General features: G+C 34.6%; 2 protein-coding genes across 14 annotated transcripts in view; one reads left to right on the top strand and one right to left on the bottom strand.

The window, feature by feature from the left end:
- LOC126761044 (protein draper) overlaps positions 1-27143 on the top strand; it is a 49314-nt gene that overhangs the window by 13822 nt on the left and 8349 nt on the right. For 9 of the 12 annotated variants that reach the window (XM_050476939.1, XM_050476941.1, XM_050476938.1 and 6 more), the window contains 5 exons: positions 19250-19678; positions 19748-19911; positions 22181-22312; positions 25370-25616; positions 25795-26834. In XM_050476939.1, the coding sequence (XP_050332896.1) occupies positions 19533-19678; positions 19748-19911; positions 22181-22312; positions 25370-25616; positions 25795-26834 (1729 nt within the window). In that variant the 5' untranslated portion in view covers positions 19250-19532. The remainder of the gene's footprint in view (positions 1-19249; positions 19679-19747; positions 19912-22180; positions 22313-25369; positions 25617-25794; positions 26835-27143) is intronic. The other 3 variants (XM_050476949.1, XM_050476948.1, XM_050476947.1) reach the window with 1 other exon arrangement.
- Positions 15689-25380, bottom strand: LOC126761046 (uncharacterized). Of its 2 annotated transcripts, none has more exons than XM_050476952.1 (2): positions 25063-25380; positions 15689-16596 (listed from the first exon to the last, which is right to left on the bottom strand). In XM_050476952.1, the coding sequence occupies exon 2, from the start codon at positions 16581-16583 to the stop codon at positions 15942-15944; it is 642 nt and encodes a 213-aa protein (XP_050332909.1). In that variant the 5' UTR covers positions 16584-16596; positions 25063-25380; the 3' UTR covers positions 15689-15941. The 2 variants fall into 2 exon arrangements, with proteins under 2 accessions (XP_050332909.1, XP_050332908.1); XM_050476951.1 differs by lacking the exon at positions 25063-25380 and adding an exon at positions 16690-19000.

Here is a 27143-nt window from a genome sequence, read left to right as displayed (position 1 = left end):
TGCCACCTGTTTACATTTTTAAAATTTAAAAAGTAAATTAAATTAACATGATATGGGTGGCTAATCAAGCAGTTTTAGTTAAATACTCTTCCGTCGAAGAAAATTTATAAAAAATGAAGAGAGTTGCCACATTTTTGAAAAAAATTCAAATTTCTCTAGAAAGAGGTACCTATGTATGCTGATTGAAAAAATGTGTGAATCTAATTTAAGAAGTACTCATCCTTCCAAGCAGATAACACTCTCTAAAAATCAAAAATTTTTAATTGATTTCTTTACCACCTGTTTTCCAAAATATTTCAAAATTTTCTCCGCTGCTGTTTCACTTAAAATATTTGATTGCAATTTCTCTTAGCTGGAAGCTGTTTATTCTAGAAAAATGCTGAAAATAGCATTCTGTAGTTTACATAACAATCATTTTACTGTTGTTGTATTATTTATACAAATAGACATTTTACCATATATGAAATGAGTTTTATTTGCATACATACATATCTATATGACTCAGCTTTTTTTGAAATGCTTAAAATTTTAATTTACTGTTAAAAATCCATTTCAGTGCAATTAATTTTGAATGAATAAATTTTTTTATATATTTATTATTGAGACGTTATATCCACTTGCAAGTCAGCAAAAACGCATTTTTTATGAATTCTTTGAGAAAAAGCATTTCATTTAATCAATAAATAAAAAAATATTTTACATATCGAAAAATGTTGGGTTTCTTCGGAGAATATTATCAAATATATTTACGTGGCAAAAAAAATATATAAATGTACATTTTTTTTAAATTTTTTTTGAAAATATTTTTTTGCCATTCACAAGTGGATAAAACACCTTCATTAAAAAAATCTGTCTCATAATTTTTTTCAGTGCACTTGAAGTAGTGCCTTGCGTTTTTTAAAATGCATAAAACTATCGAACAAAGAATTTGACTCACTTTTTTTTATTTCGTAACCAAATTTCGTGTGCGGAATCGTTGCGAATATTGGAAAAGGCTTACGGTAATTGAGTCTTATCAAAAACACAAGCCTACGGTTGGTACAAAGACGGTCGAGAGATCGTTGAAGACATGCTTCGATCTGGACGATTTCCGACCTTTTCAACTGATGAAAATATTAAAAAAGTGAAAGATATGGTGCTTGAAAATCGTCAAACAAGCGTTAGAGAGATGGCAAGAGAGCTCGACATCTCTCGCGAGTCCGTCAGAATGATTTTGGTGGATATTTTGACATGAAACGCGCTCTTGAAGGCGACAAAATAAATATTGATAAATAATTAAATATTTTGCGTTTTATTTATTTACAATTTCCGGTTACTTTTTTGTTACAATGTATGCATATGCTTCTACGTTAATGTAGCATGCTTTTAAAAAATACTCTGGAAATGATTTTGCAGCGTGTTAATTGCCTAGCAATACTTATGGCTTATTCATCATTTACTTTTACTATCTGTCGTATGACTAATCTGCAATAAATCTGCAGCATTCATAAGCCTAATATATACTTACATACATCTGTATGAACTTATGTGGTTTTATAATCTACTAAACTGCAATATGAAACAATTTACTTCTGCAGTTTCTAGGAAAAAATGCTTAAATCTCACAAGCATACATGCACAGCCACCTTTACACGCTCATATGTACATATGTCTGCATATATCTGTACTTCTTGCGGCATGACAAAACTATCTGTTTCACTCTGCCAAGATATGCTCTACAAACACATATCTGCATAAGTATGTTTTTATTTATATACGCGCCTATCCATCTGAACGGACATCCTGGCGTATACGTTATTTATAATTTTGTCCGAATATTTTGCTCATATGCTTTGAGACTTTATAATATACAGTGTGCGACAAAACTAAAGCACGGAATCTGCCTTGTCGGTATTTAACCGAATAAAATCATAAAGTAGGCATTACGTGATGTTTTATTGATTTGTATTATTAGTTCATGTATTCTTCTTTTAAATTTAGTAAAAATTAAACAAATTAACTTACTAAAATATTATATAAAATTAAATATATGAAGAACTCCAAAAATCTGGTGCGACAAAACAAAAGCACATAACTAAGAATTTACATTAATTGCACATTAATTGTTTGTCAAACGGTTTTTAATGATCAAAAATGTTGGATATGTGTAGTTATTACCTAATTAGAAAAATATTAATGCATATTCAGTTGCAGTTCGTCATTCAGTACGGTTGGTTGTATGTTAAAGAGAAAGATATTTCAATGGCTCGAAATAAGTATTCTGTTCATTTTAGAAAAAAATTTGTTAAGGATTTTAAGAAAAGAGAATCGGTTATGACTATTGCAAAAAAGTTTGGAATAAATCATCCTAATGTTTCCCGAACATTTAGCTGATTTGGCAAATCAAGCTCTTTGGTTACAGCGCATAGAGGTAGACGGCCGTGGAGAGCAACCGAACGAGAGGATAAGGGAGTCATTCGGGCAATAAAAAATTACCCTTTATATCGGCAATATCTATTGTAAGACAATTACGGTTAAATATATTACAGAGATCCATACAACGTCGAGCTGTCGATGGGGAATTTTCATGCTACCTGTAGCAAGTTATTGCAAAAAAGCCGTATTATTTATTTAAAGAACAGACTGGCGTGATTGGAATTTGTGAGAATGCACATAAATTGAGCGATTACCAAATGGCAAACTGTACTTTTTTCTGGCGAATCGAAGTTTAATATCAGAGATTGAGATGGGCTGAAGCTGGTAGGCAGACCGAAGGGACAACGCCTAAATCAACGTTATAAAACAAGCACGGTGAAACATGGTGGAGACAATGTACTAGTGTGGGGTTGTTTTCCAGGGAATGCAATAGGATAAATTCATCATATAAACAGTATAATGGACAAATATAAGCATAAAAATATTTCTCAGAATATCAATGCTGCCACATGTTGCAGAAGAAATGGCTTTAAAATGGAGTTATCAACATGACAACGACCAGAAACACACTGCTATTTGTGTAAAACAGTGGTTTGTTGATAACAGGAATGTGGTTTTGAAGCGACTCGCACAATCACCTGATCTCAATCCCATAGAGAACCAATGGTAAATTGTAAATCGAAAAATCAGACTTGAGAATTGTAAAAATAAGGCCGTTTTATACATTCAAGTGAAGGTAGCATGGAAAAGCATTTCCTGGGACATATCAAATAAATTAATTGAGTCCATGCCTAGCCGATGTTTAAAAGAAGAATACATGAACTAATAATACAAATCAATAAAACATCAAGTAATGCCTAATTTATGATTTTATCCAGTTAAATACCGACAAGGTAGATTCCGTGCTTTAGTTTTGTCGCACACTGACATATGTATATTAACTTAGTAATGTGTTTACATATAGACTTACGCACCGAGCAGTGTATTATTAACAATATGTGGAAAATAAATTTTCTTTGTATATAGGAACTACTTATGTTTACATGCCTTCAGTGTATATACATAAGTATTAAATATATAGTGTAATTGCGGGTGACTAATCGATGACTCGTTTGTGCTGTAAACATGTTCGTATGTACAGTTGATTGTCTCTTAATATTTGTTTGTTGTGAATCGCATCTGTGCAGTAAATAATAAGTCGATAATTGATTTGTGCACAAATGCTAATTAAACAGTGTAGTAAGTTTCATTCATAGAATTTTCTAACGCTCAGCTTTTTTAACCCTTTTGAACTTGTGTTTGTTTCTTTGTTTTTTTTTTGTATGGGATATTATTATTAATATTTTTTTTAATTTAAAAAATCACACTCTGTTAGTTAATAAGAGCATATACTATTTCTTGTGAAATAATAAGTGCCAAAGTTCGTATCAGTTTGTTCTTATCAGATTAGTAAAAAATAACTGCGATTTCCAGGAAATTGCTTTTTTGCTTGTTTAATATGCAACTATTGCAATTATGCTAATGAACCTTTTCTTTTGATTGGGCAAATTAAAGCTTTTAATCCGTCTAATGTCAAGAAGATTCATACAATTTCAATGATTTCTGTTTTTTTTTTTTTTTTTTTTTTTGAGAAAACAACAAACAATAAAAAATGATTAAAATAAAACAGGAAAAAACGTTAACTTTGAGTTTATTCAATCTAAAATTATTTTCTACTGAGTAAAAGTGTATAAGAAGATCTTTATCTTAATTTTGATAGGCCGGTTTGTATGGCAGCTGTATGCTATTGTAGACCGATTCGAAAGATATGTTCGTAGATTGTAGCATTGCTTTAGACAATAACCCGTGCCAAATTTCGTGAAGATATCTTATCAAATAAAAAAGTTTGCCCTACAAGAACTTGATTTGGATCGATGAGTTCGTATGGCAGCTATATGCTACAGTGGTACAATCTGAAATTTTTTTTCGCAATTTGTAGCGATGATTTCAGCAATAAACTGTGCCAAATTTCGTAAAGTTAACTGGTCAAATAAAAAAGTTTTCCATACAAGAACTTGAGTTTGATAGATGGGTGTGCATGAAAGGTATATGATATAGTAGTTCGATCTAAAAAATATACATATTTGGAAATTGTTGCGCTATTAGTATTAGTAATTCATACCGAATTTCATAAAGACATATTTTAAAAAAACAAAAAAGTTTTTCATACCAATAACTTAATTTCTATCCATCAGTTTGTATGGCAGCTATATGTTATAGTGGTTCGATAACGGCGATTCCAAGAAATGAACAGCTTCGTGACGAGAAAAGGACGTGAGCAAAAATTCAAAACAATATCTTAAAAACTTAAGGAATACATAGTTGGCGTATATGTTATTAATGAACAGATAGACAGAGATGGAAGGAGATAATCAAATCGGAATAAAATTTCAAAATTACCAAAATTTTAAATTCAAATATTTGATTTTCTGAAAATTTCGTTACATTGTTTTTGTTTTTTTTTTGCAAATTTTCAAGTGATAACCGATTAAGCAGGGTATACTAACTAATATATACCCGATAATATAACCGGATGCATAGAAATTGTGTTAATTTTAGGTGGTTTAGTGAAAGATATAAATTTTGCGTAATATGTGGAGCGTAACTATTAATAAAAGACATGCAGATCTAGCCACTCGACTTTTTTCACATATTAGAGACTCTATATTTGCTAAATTGTATTGCGATATTCTTGCCAATGCTAATGTAAACGATTATTGAGTCAAATAAAATGGTCACGTTCAAAGTAGAGCATATGTATCGGGTGATTTTTTAAGAGCTTGATAACTTTTTTTAAAAAAAAACGCATAAAATTTGCAAAATCTCATCGGTTCTTTATTTGAAACGTTAGATTGGTTCATGACATTTACTTTTTGAAGATAATTTCATTTAAATGTTGACCGCGGCTGCGTCTTAGGTGGTCCATTCGGAAAGTCCAATTTTGGGCAACTTTTTCGAGCATTTCGGCCGGAATAGCCCGAATTTCTTCGGAAATGTTGTCTTCCAAAGCTGGAATAGTTGCTGGCTTATTTCTGTAGACTTTAGACTTGACGTAGCTCCACAAAAATAGTCTAAAGGCGTTAAATCGCATGATCTTGGTGGCCAACTTACGGGTCCATTTCTTGAGATGAATTGTTCTCCGAAGTTTTCCCTCAAAATGGCCATAGAATCGCGAGCTGTGTGGCATGTAGCGCCATCTTGTTGAAACCACATGAGTCAACATTTAAATGAAATTATCTTCAAAAAGTAAATGTCATGAACCAATCTAACGTTTCAAATAAAGAACCGATGAGATTTTGCAAATTTTATGCGTTTTTTTTTTAAAAAAAGTTATCAAGCTCTTAAAAAATCACCCGATACATATGTATATAAATTTGTATGAGTAAAGGTGGTTGGTGCGCAATTTTCTTCATTTTCAAAAGGCGTCAAAAATATTTGATTGTTGGTTGATAAGCATCACGTAGCTTGTGAGATTTGATTTTAGCCTTGAAATCTACATTTTCGGCTTTATATATTTACATACAATTTATTCACAACTACTCTTTCAGTGCTGTCTCGAAAATTTATTGAATTTGAGAAATTTATAGACTTTTTCGTTGTTTTGAGTAAAACTGAGACACCTAAAGTTAGGCACTCAAAATAATGTCATTCAGATAAATGTATTTCAGATTACGATCTGACGACTGAAAGTGAGTGCAGTACTTGATTATTCAATATAATTATATAATTATGCTGCTTCATCAATCACAACCCTTTCTATGTCCTATGTATTTATTATGTTGAAATGAAATTTCCGCGAACGCAAACTTCACAAAGTTCATGTCTTCACTCAGGCTTTACGGTCGATCAGTTCAAATAACTACACTTTAGTATGTATGTATGCAGCTTCACTACGCTAAAATATTGTATATATAATTATTTACATAAACAAATCGTGGTCACACTCCACTCATTCGTCAGCGGCGGTCATTCTCCATTGAAGCCTCACATCGCAAAATCACAAAGCTAACCACTGGCTATAAAGAGCACAAACATGTGTACATACATATGTATGTATGTATATTTGTGTCTCCTCTCCAATGGCTTATGTTTATTTGCAATCACTCGACTGTGCAATAACAAATTGCTTGTTAATTATCAATTTAATTATTAGCGAAGAGTCATTAAAATGATAACCGAATCCCAGAAGGCTTTAAAAGTTGTTCACACCAGCGGTTCATTATCGTGCAGAAATAATTTGCTCATACAGATGAGTATAATATTAACAAATTCGCTGATCGGACAATTATGAAACCACCATGATACATATTACATTAGAAGTATGTAATGACATTATGACAAAAAAATACGTGGAAATTGTAAATAAAACGCAAAATATTTAATTATTCATCATTCATTATTTTGTCGCCTTGAAATTACTCCCCACCAGATGATCTTTCCAGTCCCCGAAAAACTTTTCCCAAGCACTTTTTGGGATCGCCTTCAGCTCATTCAGCAAATTTTGTTTTATCTCTTCGATCGACTTAAAACGGATTCCACGGAGCGGCAATTTCAGTTTGAGGAACAAGAAAAAATCACTCGGAGCCAAGTCTGGTGAATACGGTGGTTTATTGACGGTATTCATTGCGTTTTTGATTTTAAATTCAGTCACAATCGCTACTTAAAAAAAAAAAATCAGCTTTATCGGGACGAGTCAAGCAAAAACATATTTCATAACCAAAATATCCACCAAAATCATTCGGTCGGACTCGCGATCGATGTCGAGCTCTCTTGTTGACCATCTTTCTAACACTTTCCTGACGAATTTCAAGTACTGTTAAAGAGGTCGAAGGTCGTCCAGAACGTGGCATGTCTTCAACGATCTCTCGACCGTCTTTGGAGGCTTTATAACACACGTAGCCTTTTTTTTTTTGATAAAACTGAAGCATTTTTCTCGATATGCTATATTCGGAGTTGGTAAGGAAAATTTCTTCGACTGTTGAAGCGATCGACTTGAAATTTTTAAACGACTTTCTTAGATCTTGGACCTTAAAAATGATCGCAGCAATAATGTTTCGGCTAATAATTTCGACTTTTTAAGCTACTATGAAGTTTAAACTTTTTAACAATGAGCAATTGGAGAAATCTCCATTTTGTCAAAAATCAAAATTTTACCATTTCTTTGACTATTACATTTATTCATCTATGGTAATAACATGTTTTCTAGTTTTTGTATTTCAGTTAGAAAATCTTTCACCTAGCGGTATCTTTCCTTAGCTTTATCAGAGGTCCTCGTAGAGGCCTACCATGAGATCATCGAATCCAAATTTTTTCAAAAATTATTTTTTATTATTAAAGGTCATGTTCTCGGGTCCAATTCTTTACTTGTGTATTTAGTTATTTTTTTGTTATTATTATTATTACTTTTTGATTTATTTATTAAATTTATTAAATATTAAATAAAATGCCCTTTTCAAGAAAAAAATCACAAAAAATCCGTGTTTTTTGACTTAGGAAGTCGACATAGCCGCTTAAAGCGCTTTGCCGATTTATGCGAGCCCTGTTGATCCAATTATAAGTCAGTAGCATCAGAAAATACTGGTTCTCTTAGCTGTTCAGATAGTATTTTTCATGTTCCTTGCCATAAGGCCCGGCCATATTACTTTACATAAACTTACATAACCTAACCTTTGGAAATTGACGCACATCGAGTCAATCGACGAAAACAAGATTACTGCTTTCAGCTATTTTAAGTTTTTTTCTGGAAGGTCTAACGGCTTAAAGGTGCCTACCAGGTTGTTTAATAAGTTTTGTCGTTTGATAAGAAAACCACAATTTTATGATTCAAAATACACTTTATTATTCAGTATAATCTCCCTGAACATTAATATACTTGCTCCAATGATCCTCCAATCTGTGGATCCCATCCCTGAAGTGAGGTCTTGAAAATACGCTTCAACAGCCGTTATGACCTCTTCATTTGATGAAAAACGCTTGCCGCGCATAAATTTTTTAAGTTCTGGAAACAAATGGAAGTCGCTGGGGGTCAAATCTGGTGAATACGGTGGTGCTCCAACAATTCGAACTTTAATTCATGGATTTTAGCCATTGTCAAAATGCTCTTGTGACACGGTGCATTGTCCTGATGAAAAAGGATTTTTTTCTTCTGCAACCGGAAGGTAATTTTCACGAATTTTTTCTTCAATTGGTCCAAAAGGTTACAATAATATTTCGAATTAATGGCTTTACCAGTTTGCAAGTAATCCACAAACAAAATTTCTCTTGCATCCCTCAAAACTGATGCCATAACCTTCTTGGTCGATTTGCAGACTCGAACTCATTTCGAAGCCGAACAACCAGGTTTACACTACTCTTTCGCCTCATGTTTTAATTCAGGATCATGGTGATAGACCCAAGTCTCATCCTTAGTGATGAATCGACGCGCAAAATCCACTTTATCCTTTTTAAAATGCTTCAAATGTTGCTGAGAAAGTCGCATTCGAATGTGTTTTAGTTCCATTGTTAGCGAATGCGGCACCCATTGTGCGCACTGCTTTCTAAAACCCAAAAAATCATTGCATCGTAAAGCGGTGATTTTCGTACAATTTTTATCCCAAAATAAAAAAGAAGCTTGACTTCACTTCTGTGAAAGATATAGAAACTTAAAATCTGGCAACTATAAATACCTATATTTTTTGGATCACTCTGACCCAGTGACAGCTCAAACAGGTTAATAGGCTTGCATTTCTCCTTTCGACGAAAGTAAGCACAAACTGTACAAATATTTACTTAACTTTTCAGGCGACCTTGACAATGAATTAACAACATTACACTGAGTCCACATTATGCATTAATATTATCACCCTACCTACATACATACATAGATATATTCCTGTTATACAAATAACACATTAAAACACGCAAATGTTTACACGTGTTCCATTATTGCCGACCGAACAGATTTGTACGCACAACACTCTATTATTCAGTCTACCTACATAGACGCATACACAAACATATTTACATGTATTATATTTTAATATTTTAATTTTTTAGACGTTAATAGTTATAGGTCAGCCCTAATTACAGGTCACCACTCCACTTATTACTATTGCACGATTTTTTTGTGTTCCAGTCGATTCTTTTTTTTTTTGAATATGTGAAAGTGAATGTTACAGTTTGTTTATTGTTTTTGGAAACATCCGTGCAGTTAATGGGCATTTAAATATACATTGTCGTCAGTCAAAATACATTTATTATAGCTGGAAATATAAATATGTTCCCTTGAAAAATACTTACTCATCCTCTTATGTTTAGTATGTATGGTATATAACATCTACTTTTATTTCCAGAACAATTATTTTATACCAGTTCCACTCTCTGAAAAAAGTTTTCTCTCAAAAATTAATTTCTAAAAAATAGTTTTTCAAGTAGCTTACAAATATACATACATATATGTGACCTGGTCTACGAAAAGGGAGCTAACGTGCGAAAACTAGTTTTCTGGGAAAAGTTGTTAAAAATAATCGTCAGTTTCTCGTTATCTCATTAATTGTTCTCCTTTTTTTTGACACCTAAGCCCCCTTTCCGTAGACCAGGTCACATATTATATATTTTTGGAGCCATATTGCCTTGAAAATCTGAATTGTTGAATGATTTGACCGCAGCACCATTTATGCACTTATTTTTTCTAGACGAAACAGCGCTCATAAATGCTCGCAATGACATTGCTTCGTTTAAACCGGAATACTTTCATAAAGAGCAGTTTCCATGCGGTACTACTTCGACTCTTCGGTGATTTACATTTGAATCAACAGTCAAGTGGTGAATTAGTACCAAACTGTTGTGAATGTTACTCCGAAGGGTCTGTATTTTTAATTGCTTTATATGAGTAAGATCGAATTAACCTCTTCCTTTGAATATTTATTTTTATTAACGCTGTTCCAATTTCAAAACAGCTGTTGCATTCCACAATTATTGGTAATTATATTTGAGTATATATTATATTTATTTGTAGAGTTATACTCGTATGGGCTCAAGTACTACAGCATTGTGGATAATTATGCCTATGAGTGTGCAGTCGCTTGGAAAATATTTCATTAATGCGATTTTTAATTTTAACTTGACTAAAGAAAGCAAATTTTAATATTTAGTAGGCACATCTGGTGTTATAGTCTGAAAAAATCCAATTCTTTGGAAAGTTGAAACAAAAAATTACTGAATGTTATAGAATCTTAATGGTATTTAAAATTTAAAAAATACACAGTAAAATGTTTGGAGAAAAAAATTTGAATATTTTTCGAATAGGGGATGAAATTCATTTGGAATATGTAAGGAACTTGCATTTTATAAACCAATTCAATTTATTTTTTGATCACAGAGCCTATCGAAATATGAAAAAAAATTCTCCGCCTAGAAGTTTTCTACGAACTGCTTTTTGTGATCTCAAACGACTCATACGTAATGGTCGCGTAGCTAACACTTTGTGTTTCGGGAATCCGAAGTAATAACAAACGAATTTTGCGTATCATTGGAAATTATCACTTTTACAAACTATCCTCGGCAGAAAATACTGGTCTTTAGCTTAGCGGAGGCATGTTCCATGCCTTTTAATATCAACTAAAAGATACCTACGATGTTATGAAGATTTGCTGAAGGCTCAGCTGCTTCTATCTATAGTGATAACGTGAAGATAAAAACGATAATAATATTTTCAGATCTTTCGTTAATAACTTCGCACCTAAATGATCGGTTACTCGGAACTGCATTTTTGATAAATTTCAATGATTTTGGAGCTGTTATTCCATTATAAAACGAAGTTTGAGTAACTCAATGTTTTGTGTTGTAAAAACGTTCCATGAATGCCAAACCAGATTGAACCCATGTACAAATATATGTCTCTCTCGTACTATTAATACTCTATCTCAAGCCAAAAGAAGTTAAGCTTCGAACAACTTACGCAGAACCGACCATATAAGTTCTAAACAATAATGTTTAAAAAAAATATTACGACATTTATGCCTGGAATATTTTATACTCTGAACATTTCTGTGTATACGGTACCTCAGTTTTGAAATAAAGATCTGAAATTTTGGACACGAACCGCCGATATCAGACAACTAAAGCATATATTTGCCATACAAACCGATCAAAATTAAGTTCTTGTGTGGAAATCTTTTTATTTGACAAGATTTCTTCACGAAATTAAGCATGGATTATTGTTAAAGAAAAATTTCCGTACATATTGTTTAGAAAGGACCACTAAATGGAAGACGAAATATAGTAGTCATAATCTACATTAGACATTAAAGGATATTGTTGTTGTTGGAGCGGCAGAATTCTTCTTTGTAGACAGTCCTTAGCCGGATAAAAATCCGGGTCCGTTCCGGTTACGTAGACCCGACTGCCGTGGGGTCCTCTGACTAACCTGCACTCGAGGTTCAACAAAAATTTTCCCGAGCTTCAAAATTGCTTCAAATTACTTACAGAAATATCGAAAGTAGTCTTGCAGTTCCAGATCTGATTTGGCAGCTGATGTCATCTTCAAATTCAAACTGTTATGTCTGTTAATGGAAATCATTTGTTATATAAACGTAAAAAGCCAATGACATCTTCTATTTTTCATGCTTAAAAATGTCGTTAAGAATCTGCAAGAGATCGAATTTTTATTTTTAATTTTCCAATCTCTCTCGTCATGTATTCGCCTTTCTGTCTTGCGAAAAGCTTCGTCAAATGTGATTAGAAAATTCGATTTTGTGAAATAACTTTGAGTACAGTGTCCGCCATCATTGCCACATTCTGCAGTTAATACGTTATTGACCCACTTTAGACACCTGTAAATCAAACTACACACGGAAAATAGAAATTCATGGAAAGTACGTGATCCACAAGCTTTCTAGACTTTTCAATATGCAAATGCATTTCAGAATAACCACTAATGCACCATTAGGTTTCCGATGACAGCTGATGGATATCTGAGCGCCTAATGGGATTATGCAATGCAATGTCGTCAGGTAACTTAATGTCGTCATACGAAATGACAAGCGATACGAAAGTGCAACATTTCTATTGAGTTAAGCAACGGATGGCATTTTATTGAGATTTATTTGTGTTGGTGTTCAGATATACTACATTTGTGTGAAAAGCAGGGTAGGAAATTAATGTTAATTGCAATAAACAGGGTGACACAAGTTAGGTAAAAGCATGAAAGAAGTAATTTTTTTGTAATTTTAATTTCTTTCGAAAACCTTATATTCTTTCCTGATTTTATTTTTATTTAAATATAAATTTCGCAAAAATTTTGAAAAAAGTTCTACAAAAAAATTTTACCACAGAATATCACCAACTCTTGAGATCATTGAACTTGAAAGTCCGACTTCTCCACATTTTCGTGGAAGAAGGTGTGACGGTGCTCAATAAATAAAATAATTGCAATATTACGAAAACTTCAATATTCTCATGCACTTTCATAATACTTTGTTTCCATCCACATTTCTTTAACAAAATATTATTCATATATATATATTTTTTTTATACTGAACATACATACATATGTATACGATACGCACACCGTTATTTTTTGTAACCCTATATCAGTTGCGCACATATGGAATGTTTCAATACTCGATGTGGGCTACAGTGACTATGCTTCCTCATGTGTGAATTCTGAACAAGAATTTTGATATCAGCATTTTTTATGCTCGAATTTCACTTCAATGCCACTTGGCTGGCAATTACACTTCCATTTTCAAACTCCTACATATTTTAATGCCTACATACACACACATATATCAGACATAAGTGCTAAAATGTTGCAGATATCAGCATTTTAGCACCAAATTACGCATAAATATTTAATTTTTTTTTCTAAGTGAATTTCTCTTTGTTTACTTTGTGCCTCTCCTTAGCTCTTGGTCGAAGTTCCTGTGTAGCAACCGATTTGATAAGCTAAATTTTTTTATTATTGTTATTATGAAATTACCTACACGCATTTTATCGGCTTAGTTTAATGCGTATTGAGAAAATCCCTTTACAGCAAAGTTGTTATAAAGCTTTACTTCGCATTTCTAGCGCGATAAATGCGTGCTGAGTCGCGCTCAAGCCAAAGGCAAATCTTTTTTTGCATGACCTTGTAGCCGGCTTTCTTATGGCCTTTATTTTTAACATAGGACTAACTCGCAAATTAAAAAAAATGTCCAAATGGTAATATAATATTTTTAAATTAAATTGAGTATTGCAAACCACGACCGTTTTTTATCTTTTTCCAGTGAGATCATTGTAATTTGCTTTTTTGTCGAAGATTTGAAATTTACTGCAGCTTCCTCACAAGCGGCAACTAAGGAGTTCACGAATGCTTTCATTTAGCCTGCATTTATGTATGTTCATAAGTTCTATAACGTGGTTATTGGTCCGGATAAACCCAACGGAGTTCCACTTACACACAAAATAGTTAGCCGTTATTTTCATAAAAATACCAACTAGCCACTTAAAGATAAAACATAAAGATAAATGCATTCCATACAACAACAGGTTGCTTGGAGCGAAGTGGCGAAGTCCTAGGAGCATCAAGAAATTATTTCTTGGCTTCAAAGAGGGTCGAAGGATCGTTGACGACATGCTCCGTTCTGGACCAACTTCAACCACTTCAATTCATGAAAATATTAAAAAAAAAGTGTGAAATGTAGTGTTTGAAAATCGTCAGGCAAGTCTTAGAAAGATGCCGGCAAGACAGCTCGACATCTCTCGGAAGTCCGTTGGTATGATTTTGGTGAATATTTTGGGTATGAAACACCGTCTTGTTCGACTCGTTCCGATAAAGCTGAATTTTTTTTATCAAAAATAGTAACGTAAATATGTCTCTTTGGACATGCTTGAACGTGTGAATTCCGCATTGGATGTTGAGATGGCTTTATGAATTCGACATGCAAACAAGTCAACAGTCATCGGAATAGAAAAAAACGAGAAACTAAAAAAAAAAACACAAACCACGACACAGCCGCACAAAAATTAAAGTGATGTTCATTGTTTTTTTCGATATTCGTGGTTTGGTGCATCATGAATTTGTTTCGGAGAAACAGACGGTCAATAAGGAGCTCTATTTGGCCATATTAAGGCGTTTGAGCGAGAACATCTCCATCGAAAGCGCCCGGAATTTGGGAAGAAGAATTCATGGATTTTACACGATGATAATGCACCATCCCATCTAGCCACAATTGTGACCGAATTTAAAGCCAAAAACGCAATGAACACCGTCAATCAACCACCGTGTATTCACCAGGTTCGGCACCGTGCGATTTTTTCTTGTTCCACAAACTGAAATTGCTGCTCCGTGGAACCAGTTCTCAGTTGAACGAAGAGATAGAACAAAATTCTCTGAAGAAGCTAAAGGTGCTTAGTGCTTTTGAAAAGTGTTTCGCGGACTGGAAAAATCGTCGGCATAATTGTATTACATCGGGTATTTTTATACCCTGAACAGGGTATATTAAGTTTGTCACGAATTTTGTAACACTCAGAAGGAAGCGTCGGAAACCCTATAATGTATATATATATAATTAATCAGTATGTTGAGCTGAGTCGATTTAGCCATGTCTGTCCGTCTGTCTGTCCGTCTGTATATATACGAACTAGTCCCTCAGTTTTTAAGATATCGTTTTGAACGTCATTTTTTCTTCAAACGTCATTTGTCGGAACTCGATATCGAAGCACTATAACCTATAGCTGCCATACAAACTGAACGATCGGAATCAAGTTCTTGTATGGAAAGCTTTCACATTTGACAATGTATCTTCACAAAAGTTGGCACAGGTTATTTTCTAGGGCAACAATGTAATCTCCAAAGAAATTGTTCAGATCAGTTAACTATAGCATATCGCTGCCATACAAACTGAACACATAGTTACTAAAAGAACTGCACCTGTGAAGGGTATATTAGCTTCGGTGCAGCCGAAGTTAACGTTTTTTCTTGATTTTTTATTATTATTGCAAATACCACGCCTTGAAACTGATATTAATAGCCTCAATGACAAATATCTACCAGAACTAAAGAATACTCAAAAAGTGTCCCACGCCAAGTAGCGTTCAACATAACTGTCATACATATCGCATAGCAGATACACAAACACATGCGTAGCGTAATCGTGGAATATATTTACAAAATGATAAGCTCCCATACACAAAACCACTTGTGTCAACGATCAGTCGCTCGCTAATTGAAAACGGAAATACTCGTCACCGAATCAGAGGAAAAATATTTATTATCCGAGGCAAATTGTGTAAAATTTATTTGCTGCACTAAATTTATGCAAAATAAATTTAATAATAGTGAAAAGATTATATTAAATATATATAGAAATATATCTTTTTGTTGTAGAGTGCGCTTTATGAAAGAGGCACATGGAATTTCGCTCATCAATAATTAATATCCTTTCTGGCAAGTTTAGCAACGCCTTGAAAATCCTCAAAAATATATCTCGCTATATGGTGGGGCGGTATGTGTGTGTGTGTGTTATTCAGGTGACATGAAATCGGCGTAGAAAATTTGCATTACTAAAACATTCACGCAGCGCACAATAGACGGAGAGCAGCAGGCCCACCACGCCGATGACGAATACGAGCGGTGTGCCGAGCAATATCATCACGAAGAGTTTCACATCGCCACACTTCGCCAATGTCATCCACCAGAGCACGCGGCGTGCTGTATTCCGCATCAAAATACAACTACGCCAACAACCAAAGCTGCTGTTGGTGCAACGGAGCAGAGTGAAGAGCATCAGTCGCAACAGCCACAGCGTCCAGGCGCAGGCTCGGTACAGCAATTCGCTTGTGCGCTGATAATATGAACTCTTATAGATGCTGCTCGTGAATGCTGTGGCTTGTTGGCGTCGCTTGGGGCTCAATAAACGATCGCCATAGTAGATGAGCAGCCGTCGCAGTTGTCGCTCAATGCCACTACTTTGGTGCGCATTACTACGCTGTGGCGGTTGATAAGCTTCCAATTCGCGTCGGTACTCGGTGTCCGAATCGGTTTCCACCAGCTCCAGGCGGCGTTGCTGTGTCAGCGCCTGCAGTGTTGGCTTGCTGCCGAACATGCTGAGATCGCCCTCATAGTTGCCGTTGTAACAGATGACGCTGCCCAAAGTCGTCGGTGACATCCCTCGTGCGGCACTAAGCGAATAGAAGGGAAAATTAGTTGAAAACATATAATCATTTAAGTTATTTATTGTGTTGTGCTGTGAATTAGTGGCTTGTTCTTATCACCGTCGTGCTGTGTTGAAGCAAACTCCGCTGCCGTTGCTCATGTGTGGTGCGGCGCTTTGTGCCGCCAGTAGTGGCACGTAATTTAAACCGTCGTTGTATGTGTGCATTGCAGGCCTAGGCTTCGAAATTTTCGCTGATATCTCCAAATGCAAAATGAAGCAATCAGCTGCTATTTTTTTTAGTAAAATATATTGTTTCTTTTGTTTGTTTTTAAATATCCGAATTATTTTTGTTTTGAAATATTGTGTGTATGTTTTTAACTGTATTCTCCAAGCCTTGTTGTGTTTGTTTTTTTTTTTTCATTTCTCGAATAAATAGAGTTTCCGTGCATGGATATTTAATATTAGAAAATATTGAAGTTAATAATAATCTGAGTGAATATAAAAGGTATTATTTTCGACATTACCTTGACTGTCCTTTACTGTCTAATCGATTTTATCTAGACTGACAAAAAACACCATATTCGGTATTTCGATGCAATTCTTCATTATCGCCTTCAAAATAGGCTCCTTTTGAGCCAATACAAGCATGCTAATTTGCTATACATTTATTATAAGGCACGGCTGGGATGGTCTTCAGTGAATTTTGTTTTTTTTTTTTGCGGTTTCGGCTTATTTTTTCAGCGCCATTCACAAAATTGTTGAACATTTTCGACTTCATATTCATAAATCCACGCTTCGTCAAAGTATGTTGAGTGTGAGTTCTTAGCTACGTTGTCAAACATCACTTTTGCGATGACTACTCAACGTCGTTTTTGCCAAAGATTCAGATTTTGGCAAGAGTGTAGCTTTGACACCCTTCACACTCAAAATATTAGACAAAAAGTGTAGAGTTGATCCGTAAGAAATGCTGAGATTCTCTGTTATGTAATTATTAATGACTTCTCATCTTTCACTGGCACTTAAATTTAGTGTTCAAGATAAACTAGACTCACCTTCAGCATTTTCAACGATTCCCTTGCTGAGATTCCATAAGAAACACAAAATCTTTAGCAAACTCGTTGTTAAACTTTTTCATATCCACAAAATCGCCCGAAAAACCTTTTAATTGTCTTATGGAAATCAAATTTCAGACCAACATAAAAAAGTTGTACCAAAATACCGAAAATACCATATCGATTCAGTTTGACCTGTCCGAGTCGAATTTGTTCAGATGGTATATTAAAACCGCAAAAGAGTACCTAGAATATCACATAGAATGCATTAGCTCTTCTAAGTCAGTTATTTGTTCGATTCGCCACTCGGCAAATTTTGGCGAATAGAAACCAGGGAGTGCACTTATCGAGCAGTTTTCTAACGAGTACAGAGTACGAGATTTTAGTGCCTAACAGCTTCTTTTTTTTTTTAAATTACACTGTTTTGACACCTTTTTGCCTATGATATGGACTTTGTGAAGATGTTGATTAACTTTTGGGTTCCTACGTTATTGAAAACAAAAGTTCTTTAGAAGTTCTTAAGTGTCATATCACCAACGGTGGATGAACTCAACTAATTTTCATCGATTGTTTGTTTTAAGCACATTTTTGGAAATTTGGGCCAAAAAGCCAATAGACCTCGCGTAGAGCTAAATTTTCGTCGTCGAAACATAAATAACAAAATCGTCCTGATAATTTTTTTCACGCGTTTTCGCTGTGGGCGATGATTTTCAGCCCCCGGAATAGAAATATCTGCCAATTAAAAACCGGAATTTTAATTGATGTCACATGAAGATCGGCCTACCTGCAGGCAGATTAGGTTACATCGTAGAGTTAATTTTCACAACAAAGGTAGCTCAGTTCCCTCAGTTCCTTTATTATACCCAATACTCTTAGATATGGATTACCAGATGCTCTTAGTTCGACAAAGAGTTTTAAGCTCACCACAAATATGTTAAGCCCGCTAATATCAACCGCAGCGTCTTCATAATGCTCGCCGTAGGTGTGTCTACTGAGATATTTTAACCTGAGTCTAGGAAAAACTGGGCAGCTTAGGAGAAAAAAAGTGATTACACATCACATTCCTTCATACTTCTTTGTCAAAATGTATCCATAATTTCCAGTTTCCAGGCAGAACAGCATGATACAATTTTTTTTATCTACTTCACAAGTGCGCCCAATCTAAAAAATACAAAAAAGCTTGTATATTCGAAAAAATTAAAAATAAAGAATAAATATTCGGTTATTATTTCAAATAAAGTACCCATTTCATAAAGAACTAATGATTTAACAGCTTTTAAATAAAAATTAATTTGTTTAATGTATCTCCGGGCGCCGAAATGTAGGCAACGTAGGCTCAATTGATTGTCCGAATAGTTGAACATCTGTTTATATCGCAAAAAATATCAAATCGTTGTTAACGGGATTTCCGAGTGGTTTTCTAACATCAATAAGCAAATGTCATATCCCTTCTGAACAAGTACTTTTATTAACAGGGAATTTACCAGTTAACACGATTAGCACTCGCTGCTGTTATCTGCAATCACCATGTACTTTTTAATAAAATTACACATGTTAACAAACATATGCACATACAGTAGTCAATAAATAAATTAATGCTGTGTTATTTTCACTTTTTCTTTGCAGTTGCATGTTATGCCAGTGTGTGAGTGCTGCCGACAGCCCATTGAATCATCAACGCGTTTCTAAAGCCAAATAAAAGCTGGAACTATGCTGCAAATAATTTAATCATCTGGAGCAATTGCGACTTTATCACCGCACTGCTAAGTTAATATATAAATATACATACGCATATAAACTCGTGTATGTATATGTACGCCTATATAATATTTATATAGCATCAGCGTCAGTCTACTTTTCGTTCTTCGCTATTAAAACATTGGCGCATCCGCCAAACGCTCAACGCAAAATGTCCGCAATAACAGTAACTTATTGCAAATTATTTGCGCAACTCTTCATACTCTTGAGCATAATCAACATTGTCTATTCGAATGATATGCTAGTCAGTCTATCTGAGGGCTTGGATGGACCCAATGTCTGCAAGAAGCGTGAGAAGTGAGTATAGCACACATTTTAATTAAAAATGATTAATTTTTTCTAATATTTACAACTATTCACTTGCAGTTATCCCGTCGAAGTGACAACCACCGAATTGCAGTCATATCAGGAGCGTCAAACGGTTTGGTGTCTCAATGTGCCGCCGCGTTGCTCCTCATATCAAATCAAACATCGTACGGTGAATAAAACGCGTACGCTTATGAAAACGCGCATTGTGCGCGCTTGCTGTGGTGCGTATATTAGAACTAAGGGTGCACTCGATTAATATGTATATTTGAAAATATTCAGAAATGTACACAAAGTTGAAAACGACCCTCACAAAATAGCATGAGGTGTCAGTTTCCATGAGCCATTCAGAATTGCAGAGAAAAGTCAAAAATACGCCATATAATTCAATGAGCTGTGCAGAGGCGATTAAGTGACTCATAGATGCTGAAATTTTGAAAAACTTTAATAGTTAAAACTTCACATTAATTTATAATTTCTGATTTAGACGCACTTATATCGTAAGAAGTGCTCACCTCATTTTAAACAAAATATCGTACCCCAAGTTATAGACGATACGAAAAAAACTCTCGAAACTCAACTTTCAACTCCGTAATATTCCTTATAATAATTTCTAAAATGTTAGCTTCCGCTAAAGCTACTAAATCTTAACTTTCGAGTTACTTTGCTTCAAGATATTTCCGCAGATATTTAGCATAAATAAGCGTACATACATATATATAGTAGTACATAGATGTAGGGTAATGTATTCGCTGAAACTTTTCAAGCAAGACGTTGAACCAAATAAGGCGAGAATATAATTTTGCTTTTTCAAATCATTAGCTTTCATAATATTACTCAAAATGGTAGGAAAATCCTAGTTATAATTCCTAAAATTTTAAAGATAAATGCTAAGTCGGGTTTGGCGCTTGATATCACGCAAATTAACATGCTGTCGATGAAATACTTTCTATCACATATTTCTAGTTATGTCTACATTAGAAATATGCAACAAAAACCGGTTTTCGAGTAAATTTGCACAATTTGAGTTTTTCTAACAAAGTTCTTCAAAACTCAACGGTTTCGTTTACCTCAAATCATAACTCAGAAACGGCAGCTTCTAAGTACGATAAAAATATTAAGAGATCTTCGCTACAATTCTATACAATTCACAGTCGGATCTAATAAACTCGTTATTATATGTGGAAAAGGCTTTTCAACTCCGTAGTATTCCTTCTAATAATTTCAAAAATGTGAGCTTCCGCTAAAGCTACTAAATCTTCTCTTACTTAAACCAATTCGAGTTACCTAGCTTTAAATAGTAGTAAGGCAATTTGCTCGCTGAATTTTTTGCGAGCAGGTCTTTGAATCAAATAAGGCGAGAATAAAATTTTGCTTTTTCAATTCATTAGCTTTCATAATATTACTCAAAATGGTAGGAAAATCCTAGTTCTAATTACTAAAATTCTGAATATTATAGTTTACCTATTCTATTATTAAAATATCTACCATTGCTGATCAGGGGAATACCTCTAACATCATGTGAGAAGCAACAGTTATTTTAGTACTTATGTCATCAATTTAGATTATTTAAATAATTTAACGCTCTTGTTATTAGAATTGTTTACTTGTTGAGTAATTTGCTTTATGTTATTTATCTAGTAGTAGATCTATCAAGACTATCGAGAGTATCTCATCGTTTTTTTACGATAAACGTAAGGTTGACTATAATTATTACCATTATCCAAAATAGAAAAGTCCTCAGCTTAAAATATACTGCAGTGGTCTGACATTTTAACCAACCGCACCAGCTCCATCGTCCATTTTCGAGCCAAGTTGTTTAGAGTCTTGCGTGTAGCTAATATAACTTTACGCCAGGCATATTTTTCTTTGTTTACTTTGAACATTCTTTCCCAGTTGAAAAGCGGGGTCATGTAGTCGGTGTTTGCCCAACCAACATTACCAAGCGAGCTTTGCCCGAAGGTTCTTTATGTAAATTTTCCTGCAACCAGTAGTCGTTCCGCCGATTTTACTTCGCAGTTTTCAGCGAAGAGGTCTGTAGCTGGCAGGTTTTATGCCTTTGCATTAAACAAAAAATTATTTTATCTATATTAGCTATAGTATTAAGAATATTCTTATTTATGTATATAATGTTAAAATCAAGAATTTGACAGTTCTGCCTATGATTTTTAAAATCGTATATAAAAACAGTTTTAGCAGTCTTTTTCTGTTTCCAAATAATGCAATTTCAACAGAATTTACGGATAACAGATCAATTTAGTTAAATTAATATCAGATATTTTAGCAATTTTCCTTAAAAAATTAGAGAAATTCATTTTATTTCTAGTATACACAGCTTATTTCCTTTATTATTTCTACGAAAGTGACTATATTTTATAAATTATTTCTGTAAAAATCCTATAAATACATAAACGTTTTAAATTGTATCTATGAAGCCTTCTGCCTTTTATATTTGAACTTTTGTATTAATACGTATAACTTTCACGCTTCCAGATGGTTACACTGAAAACCCGAATGGCGATGGCTGTATTCCGAAGTGTACACACGACTGCGAACATGGCAAATGTATTGCACCGGAGAAGTGCAAATGCGAACAAGGCTGGGGTGGCGACACCTGCGATTTGAGTTCGTTAAATTCGATTCTTAATTATTTAACTATAAAAATGTTTATATTACATAGGCGTCATTTATTTTAAAGCGATATTTTGTTTTTCTCTGCTACTTAAAAAACTGATACTTTTCAAAAATTCTTGAAATATGCCGCCGAGTAAAAGCACATGCAAAAATTCAATTTCGCATATTTTTTTATACACAAGACTTGTTTTTCATAGGATATTAAATATTTTTAGTTAAATATTTTCAAACAAATATTAAATATTTTCAATAAAATATGTTTTAAAATAAAATATTAAATATTTAAAAACTTTAAAAATAAAATATTAAATATTTTACAAAAATTAAATTAATACCGAATTACACTGCTAAATATTATCTTTATTTATCAGTTAATTATTGGTTATATATTCAATAAATTTTAGAGCGGTTTCTGATATTCAAATTTCAATAGTTTCTTATTGCCTATAAAAAATTATTAATTAATCAAACAATAATAAATTTTAATTAATAAAAGTCAGTGAAATAAAATTAACATTTATTTTGTCAGCTCCATAAAGAGCACTATCCAAAGCTGTTAGTTGGAAAGGATTTACGCACAGAATTTTTGTGTTGCAAACTTTAAGCTTTAACTAGAAAAAAAAACTTTAACTAAAACAAATTTTACGTCAAAAATCGTCTTAAAACCGTAAAAATTTTTGTCTATGTTATTTATATTGGAAAGTAACTTTTCGAATATTCTAAGATGTTATTACACTCAAAACAAGTTACCCCGCGGTATAATATTTTTATTTTTTATAAGTATATACACACATATATACATATGTATTATCTTCAGGTAACACAGTGAAAAACAAAATATCGCCTCAAAATGAGACACCTTAATCTTACACACGCTGAAGCATACACTATAGACGCATGGTACATTTTTTAATTAATTAAGTACAAATGTACAAGTTGCCATTTTAATTAAGCAATTTCAACATATTTTGGCAGCGTCTAATGCTGCTGGAATAATTTTATTGCTTTGTTGTTAAATAAATTTTCGAGATTGTTTATTTAAAACACTCAAAAATGGCGCAAATTAACTGCGTCTGTAGTGCGCACGAGTGGCTTCAGCATGTGTGTATATAAGTATGTATTTATAGCGCTGTGTCAATGTCAATTAAATGTGACAACTGATTTTTCCTTAAAGACTATCTCAATGAGTGATTCAGTGACTCTAAACGATGTGCGAAACACATGCGGAGAGAAAAAATTCTCTCCAAATAATTTAGAAACTATTAAATATTAATAAATCATATATAAATTACACTAAATTGACATGATCGGCGCTACGTTGATATAAATTATTTTTTATATTTAATGCTTTTGTTCATTTGTGCTTTTTATTGCTTTTGTAACTTTGATTGCTTAATTGTTGTTTACTTTTTTCGTATATGTTTTGCCTTTTTTTGTAATTTTTGTTTGCTATTTTTGCGCAGAATGTTGACAGCACGTTTGTTTGTGTTTTTTGATATATTGATATATGTGATATGCACATATGGCCCTAGGCACGATGTATATTTTTAATTGTAAAATTCGATTGAATAGAAAAACGATAATATGCTTGTAGACTTTTTGGCTTCGATTAAATTTTTTATATATTTTATTATAAATTGGTAAAAAAAATATTCGATATTTTTTCTTATATTAAATTCGTACATATTTTATAAATAATTCGTAAACAATGTAGTATAATTCGGGCCGTGGAAACGCCATTAGGGTGCTTCAAAAAGGCTTTGTGTTGTTTTTTCAAAAAGCGATGCCTAATTTTTCAAGATATCGATCAATTTTTCAAGCACAAGGCACGAAATTTGATATGGATTATTATCCATGGTAGCACTGCAATCTCCGAGTATCTTGTTTAAACCGCACCACTATAGCATATAGCTGCCATACAAACTAACCGAAGAAAATCAAGTACTTGTATAGAAAACTTTTATATTTGACGAGATATCGGCATGAAATTCGATAGGGATTATTATCCAATGCAGCACTGCTATCCCCGAATATCTTGTTCAAATCAGACCACTAAGGCTTATAGCTGCCATACAAACTGACCGTTGGAAATCAAGTACTTGTATAGAAAACTTTTATATTTGACGAGATATCGGCATGAAATTCGGTAGGGATTATTATCCAATGCAGCACTGCTATCCCCGAATATCTTGTTCAAATCGGACCACTATAGCGTATAGCTGCCATACAAACTGACCGTTGAAAATCAAGTACTTGTATAGAAAACTTTTTTATTTGACGAGATATTGGCATGAAATACGGTAGGGATTATTATCCAAGGCAGCACTGCTATCCCCGAATATCTTGTTCAAATCGGACCACTATAGCGTATAGCTGCCATACAAACTGACTGATGCAAATTAAGTTTTTGTATGGAAATTTTTGATTTGTGAAGTTTATTACAGCTTCGGTGCAATCGAAGTTTACTTTTTTCTTGTTTTCACATCAAATAAAATTTTTTTAAAAATTATTTTAACAATTGAAAGAGACACCCCAATAATACATACATATATACATACATCGTTTTCTTATTACAACAAACGTGCTGTAAATTGCTTTGATTTGAAAATAATGCTTTGTTGTGCTTTGTTACCTGCTAATAACCTTTGTTTATATACTTACATATTAATTTTTTTCACTTTTAATTATTACTTTCGGCATTTTTATTTATCACAAGCATAGAACACCTCCCACTCACTTACCTATGTATACTCACAGCACAGCAGACCAGTGTAAACCATTAACATTATCCTTTGAATAAACCAATAATCCTTTTTCCACGTCAATATCCCCGCAAACGCTTCGCTTTATGTGAGTAAATTTGAAAAAAATGTAACTGTGTGGCAATACTAATACCAAAAAGGCTGTGGGTCTAACTGCCTGCAATCGCAAAGCACAGCGCATTATGTTGAAAATGAGCCAAAAGCAACGAAAGCAAAATAGCAAAAAAAAAATTTGTTTTTTTTTTATCGTAAGCACATAAATAATCGAACGATAATTCCAATACAGATTGTCCGGCGGGTTACTGGGGACGTGATTGCGGCAAGCAATGCGACTGCTTGAATAATGCCACCTGCGACCCGGCCACCGGCGAATGCGAGTGCGCCAAAGGATATCGGGGTGAGAAGTGTGGCGACACATGTCCGCCAGATCATTACGGTGCCAAGTGTATGGAGGAGTGTCGCTGTGAGAATGGCGGCAGCTGTCATCACATCTCGGGCGAATGCAGTTGTGCGCCCGGTTATACGGGGCCATTGTAAGTTTGCACGGGTTTTGGCTTACTAACGCTAGTTTATGAAATTCCGCTGGCCATACATATACACATGAATATACTATTTTATGGCTAGCCTAGTTGTCCACCCAACTTGTTTTATATTGTTCTTTTGTTTTTCGTTTTGTTTTTTTGTTTTTCGTGTCTTCCACGCCACGCCAAGATGTGAGAGTTTATGTCCGGACGGCAAACACGGCGTGCAGTGCAAACAAGATTGTCGCTGTCAGAACGACGGCACATGCGATCCGCGCAGTGGCGCTTGCCTGTGTCCGCCCGGTTGGACGGGTGACGTCTGCGCCAATAAATGTCCGATTGGTTTCTACGGCGCACAGTGCAAGGAGCAATGCGAATGCTTCAAAGGTGGACCCTGTCATCACATCAGCGGCCAATGTGAATGTCCGCCCGGCTATTTGGGTGAGCTCTGCTACGACGAGTGTCCGCTCAACACTTACGGCTTGAACTGTACGGAGAAGTGCAAGTGTCAGAATGATGGTACCTGCGACAAGGCGACCGGCGCTTGTCAATGTGCGCCCGGCTGGAAAGGTGACGATTGCAGCGAACGCATTTGCACATTCGACAAGTACGGTGACGATTGTAATAAGACGTGTGATTGTGATGCGCTCAACACGCAATACTGCCATCCGGTGTCGGGCAAGTGTTACTGCCAGAATGGCTGGAGCGGCGCGCAGTGTAATCGACCATGTCCGTTCCTGAAGTATGGACCGAGCTGTGAATTGAGTTGTGAGTGTGCGAATTCGGCGCGTTGTTCGCCCGTCAATGGCACGTGCATATGTGCGCCGGGCTATCAGGGTGAGCGTTGCGAGGAGCGCTGTCCGGAGGGACGTTACGGGCAGGATTGCGCGCAGAAATGCGATTGTCAGAATGGCGCGTTGTGCTCACATGAGACGGGTCAATGCAGCTGCACTGCCGGTTGGCGGAATATCAAATGCGATCGTCCATGCGATCTGAATTCTTATGGTGAAAATTGTAAATTCAAATGTAATTGCTACAATAATGCCGGCTGTAATCCACAAAATGGCTTGTGCACTTGCGCGCCCGGTTGGATGGGTGAGAAGTGCGATCAGAAGTGTGAGCCGTTCACCTTTGGTCTCGGCTGCGAGTTGCAATGCGAATGTGATGCGAACAATACGATCGCCTGTGATTCGGCGAGCGGGAAGTGTGTCTGCAAGCAGGGTTGGGGAGGTAGGTTTTCCTGCAGTGGGTGGGTGGGTGTGTGGTTTGTCGGAGCAGCTGCATCGTCTAAACTATGTTAATACACAGTACATTCATACATAACTTATCTCACATATAAAGCCATTAATCCATACACGCCCTCATCAGTAGACACTCCTTCATACTACATAAGCATCGTAAGAAACTTTAATTGAAATTTGGCCCTAGTATTGACTCTAAATTTGGAATATACTATACATATATTTTATCATGGCTTCACTTTTAACATTTTTCATTTAAAAACTAACATTTGGCAAGATTATTCAAAATAAACGCTTT

This window comes from Bactrocera neohumeralis, chromosome 6 (assembly GCF_024586455.1).
Source record: "Bactrocera neohumeralis isolate Rockhampton chromosome 6, APGP_CSIRO_Bneo_wtdbg2-racon-allhic-juicebox.fasta_v2, whole genome shotgun sequence".
NCBI lineage: Eukaryota > Metazoa > Arthropoda > Insecta > Diptera > Tephritidae > Bactrocera > Bactrocera neohumeralis.
Note: the sequence above shows the minus strand (reverse complement) of the source record. Positions and strands in the feature narration are given on the sequence as shown.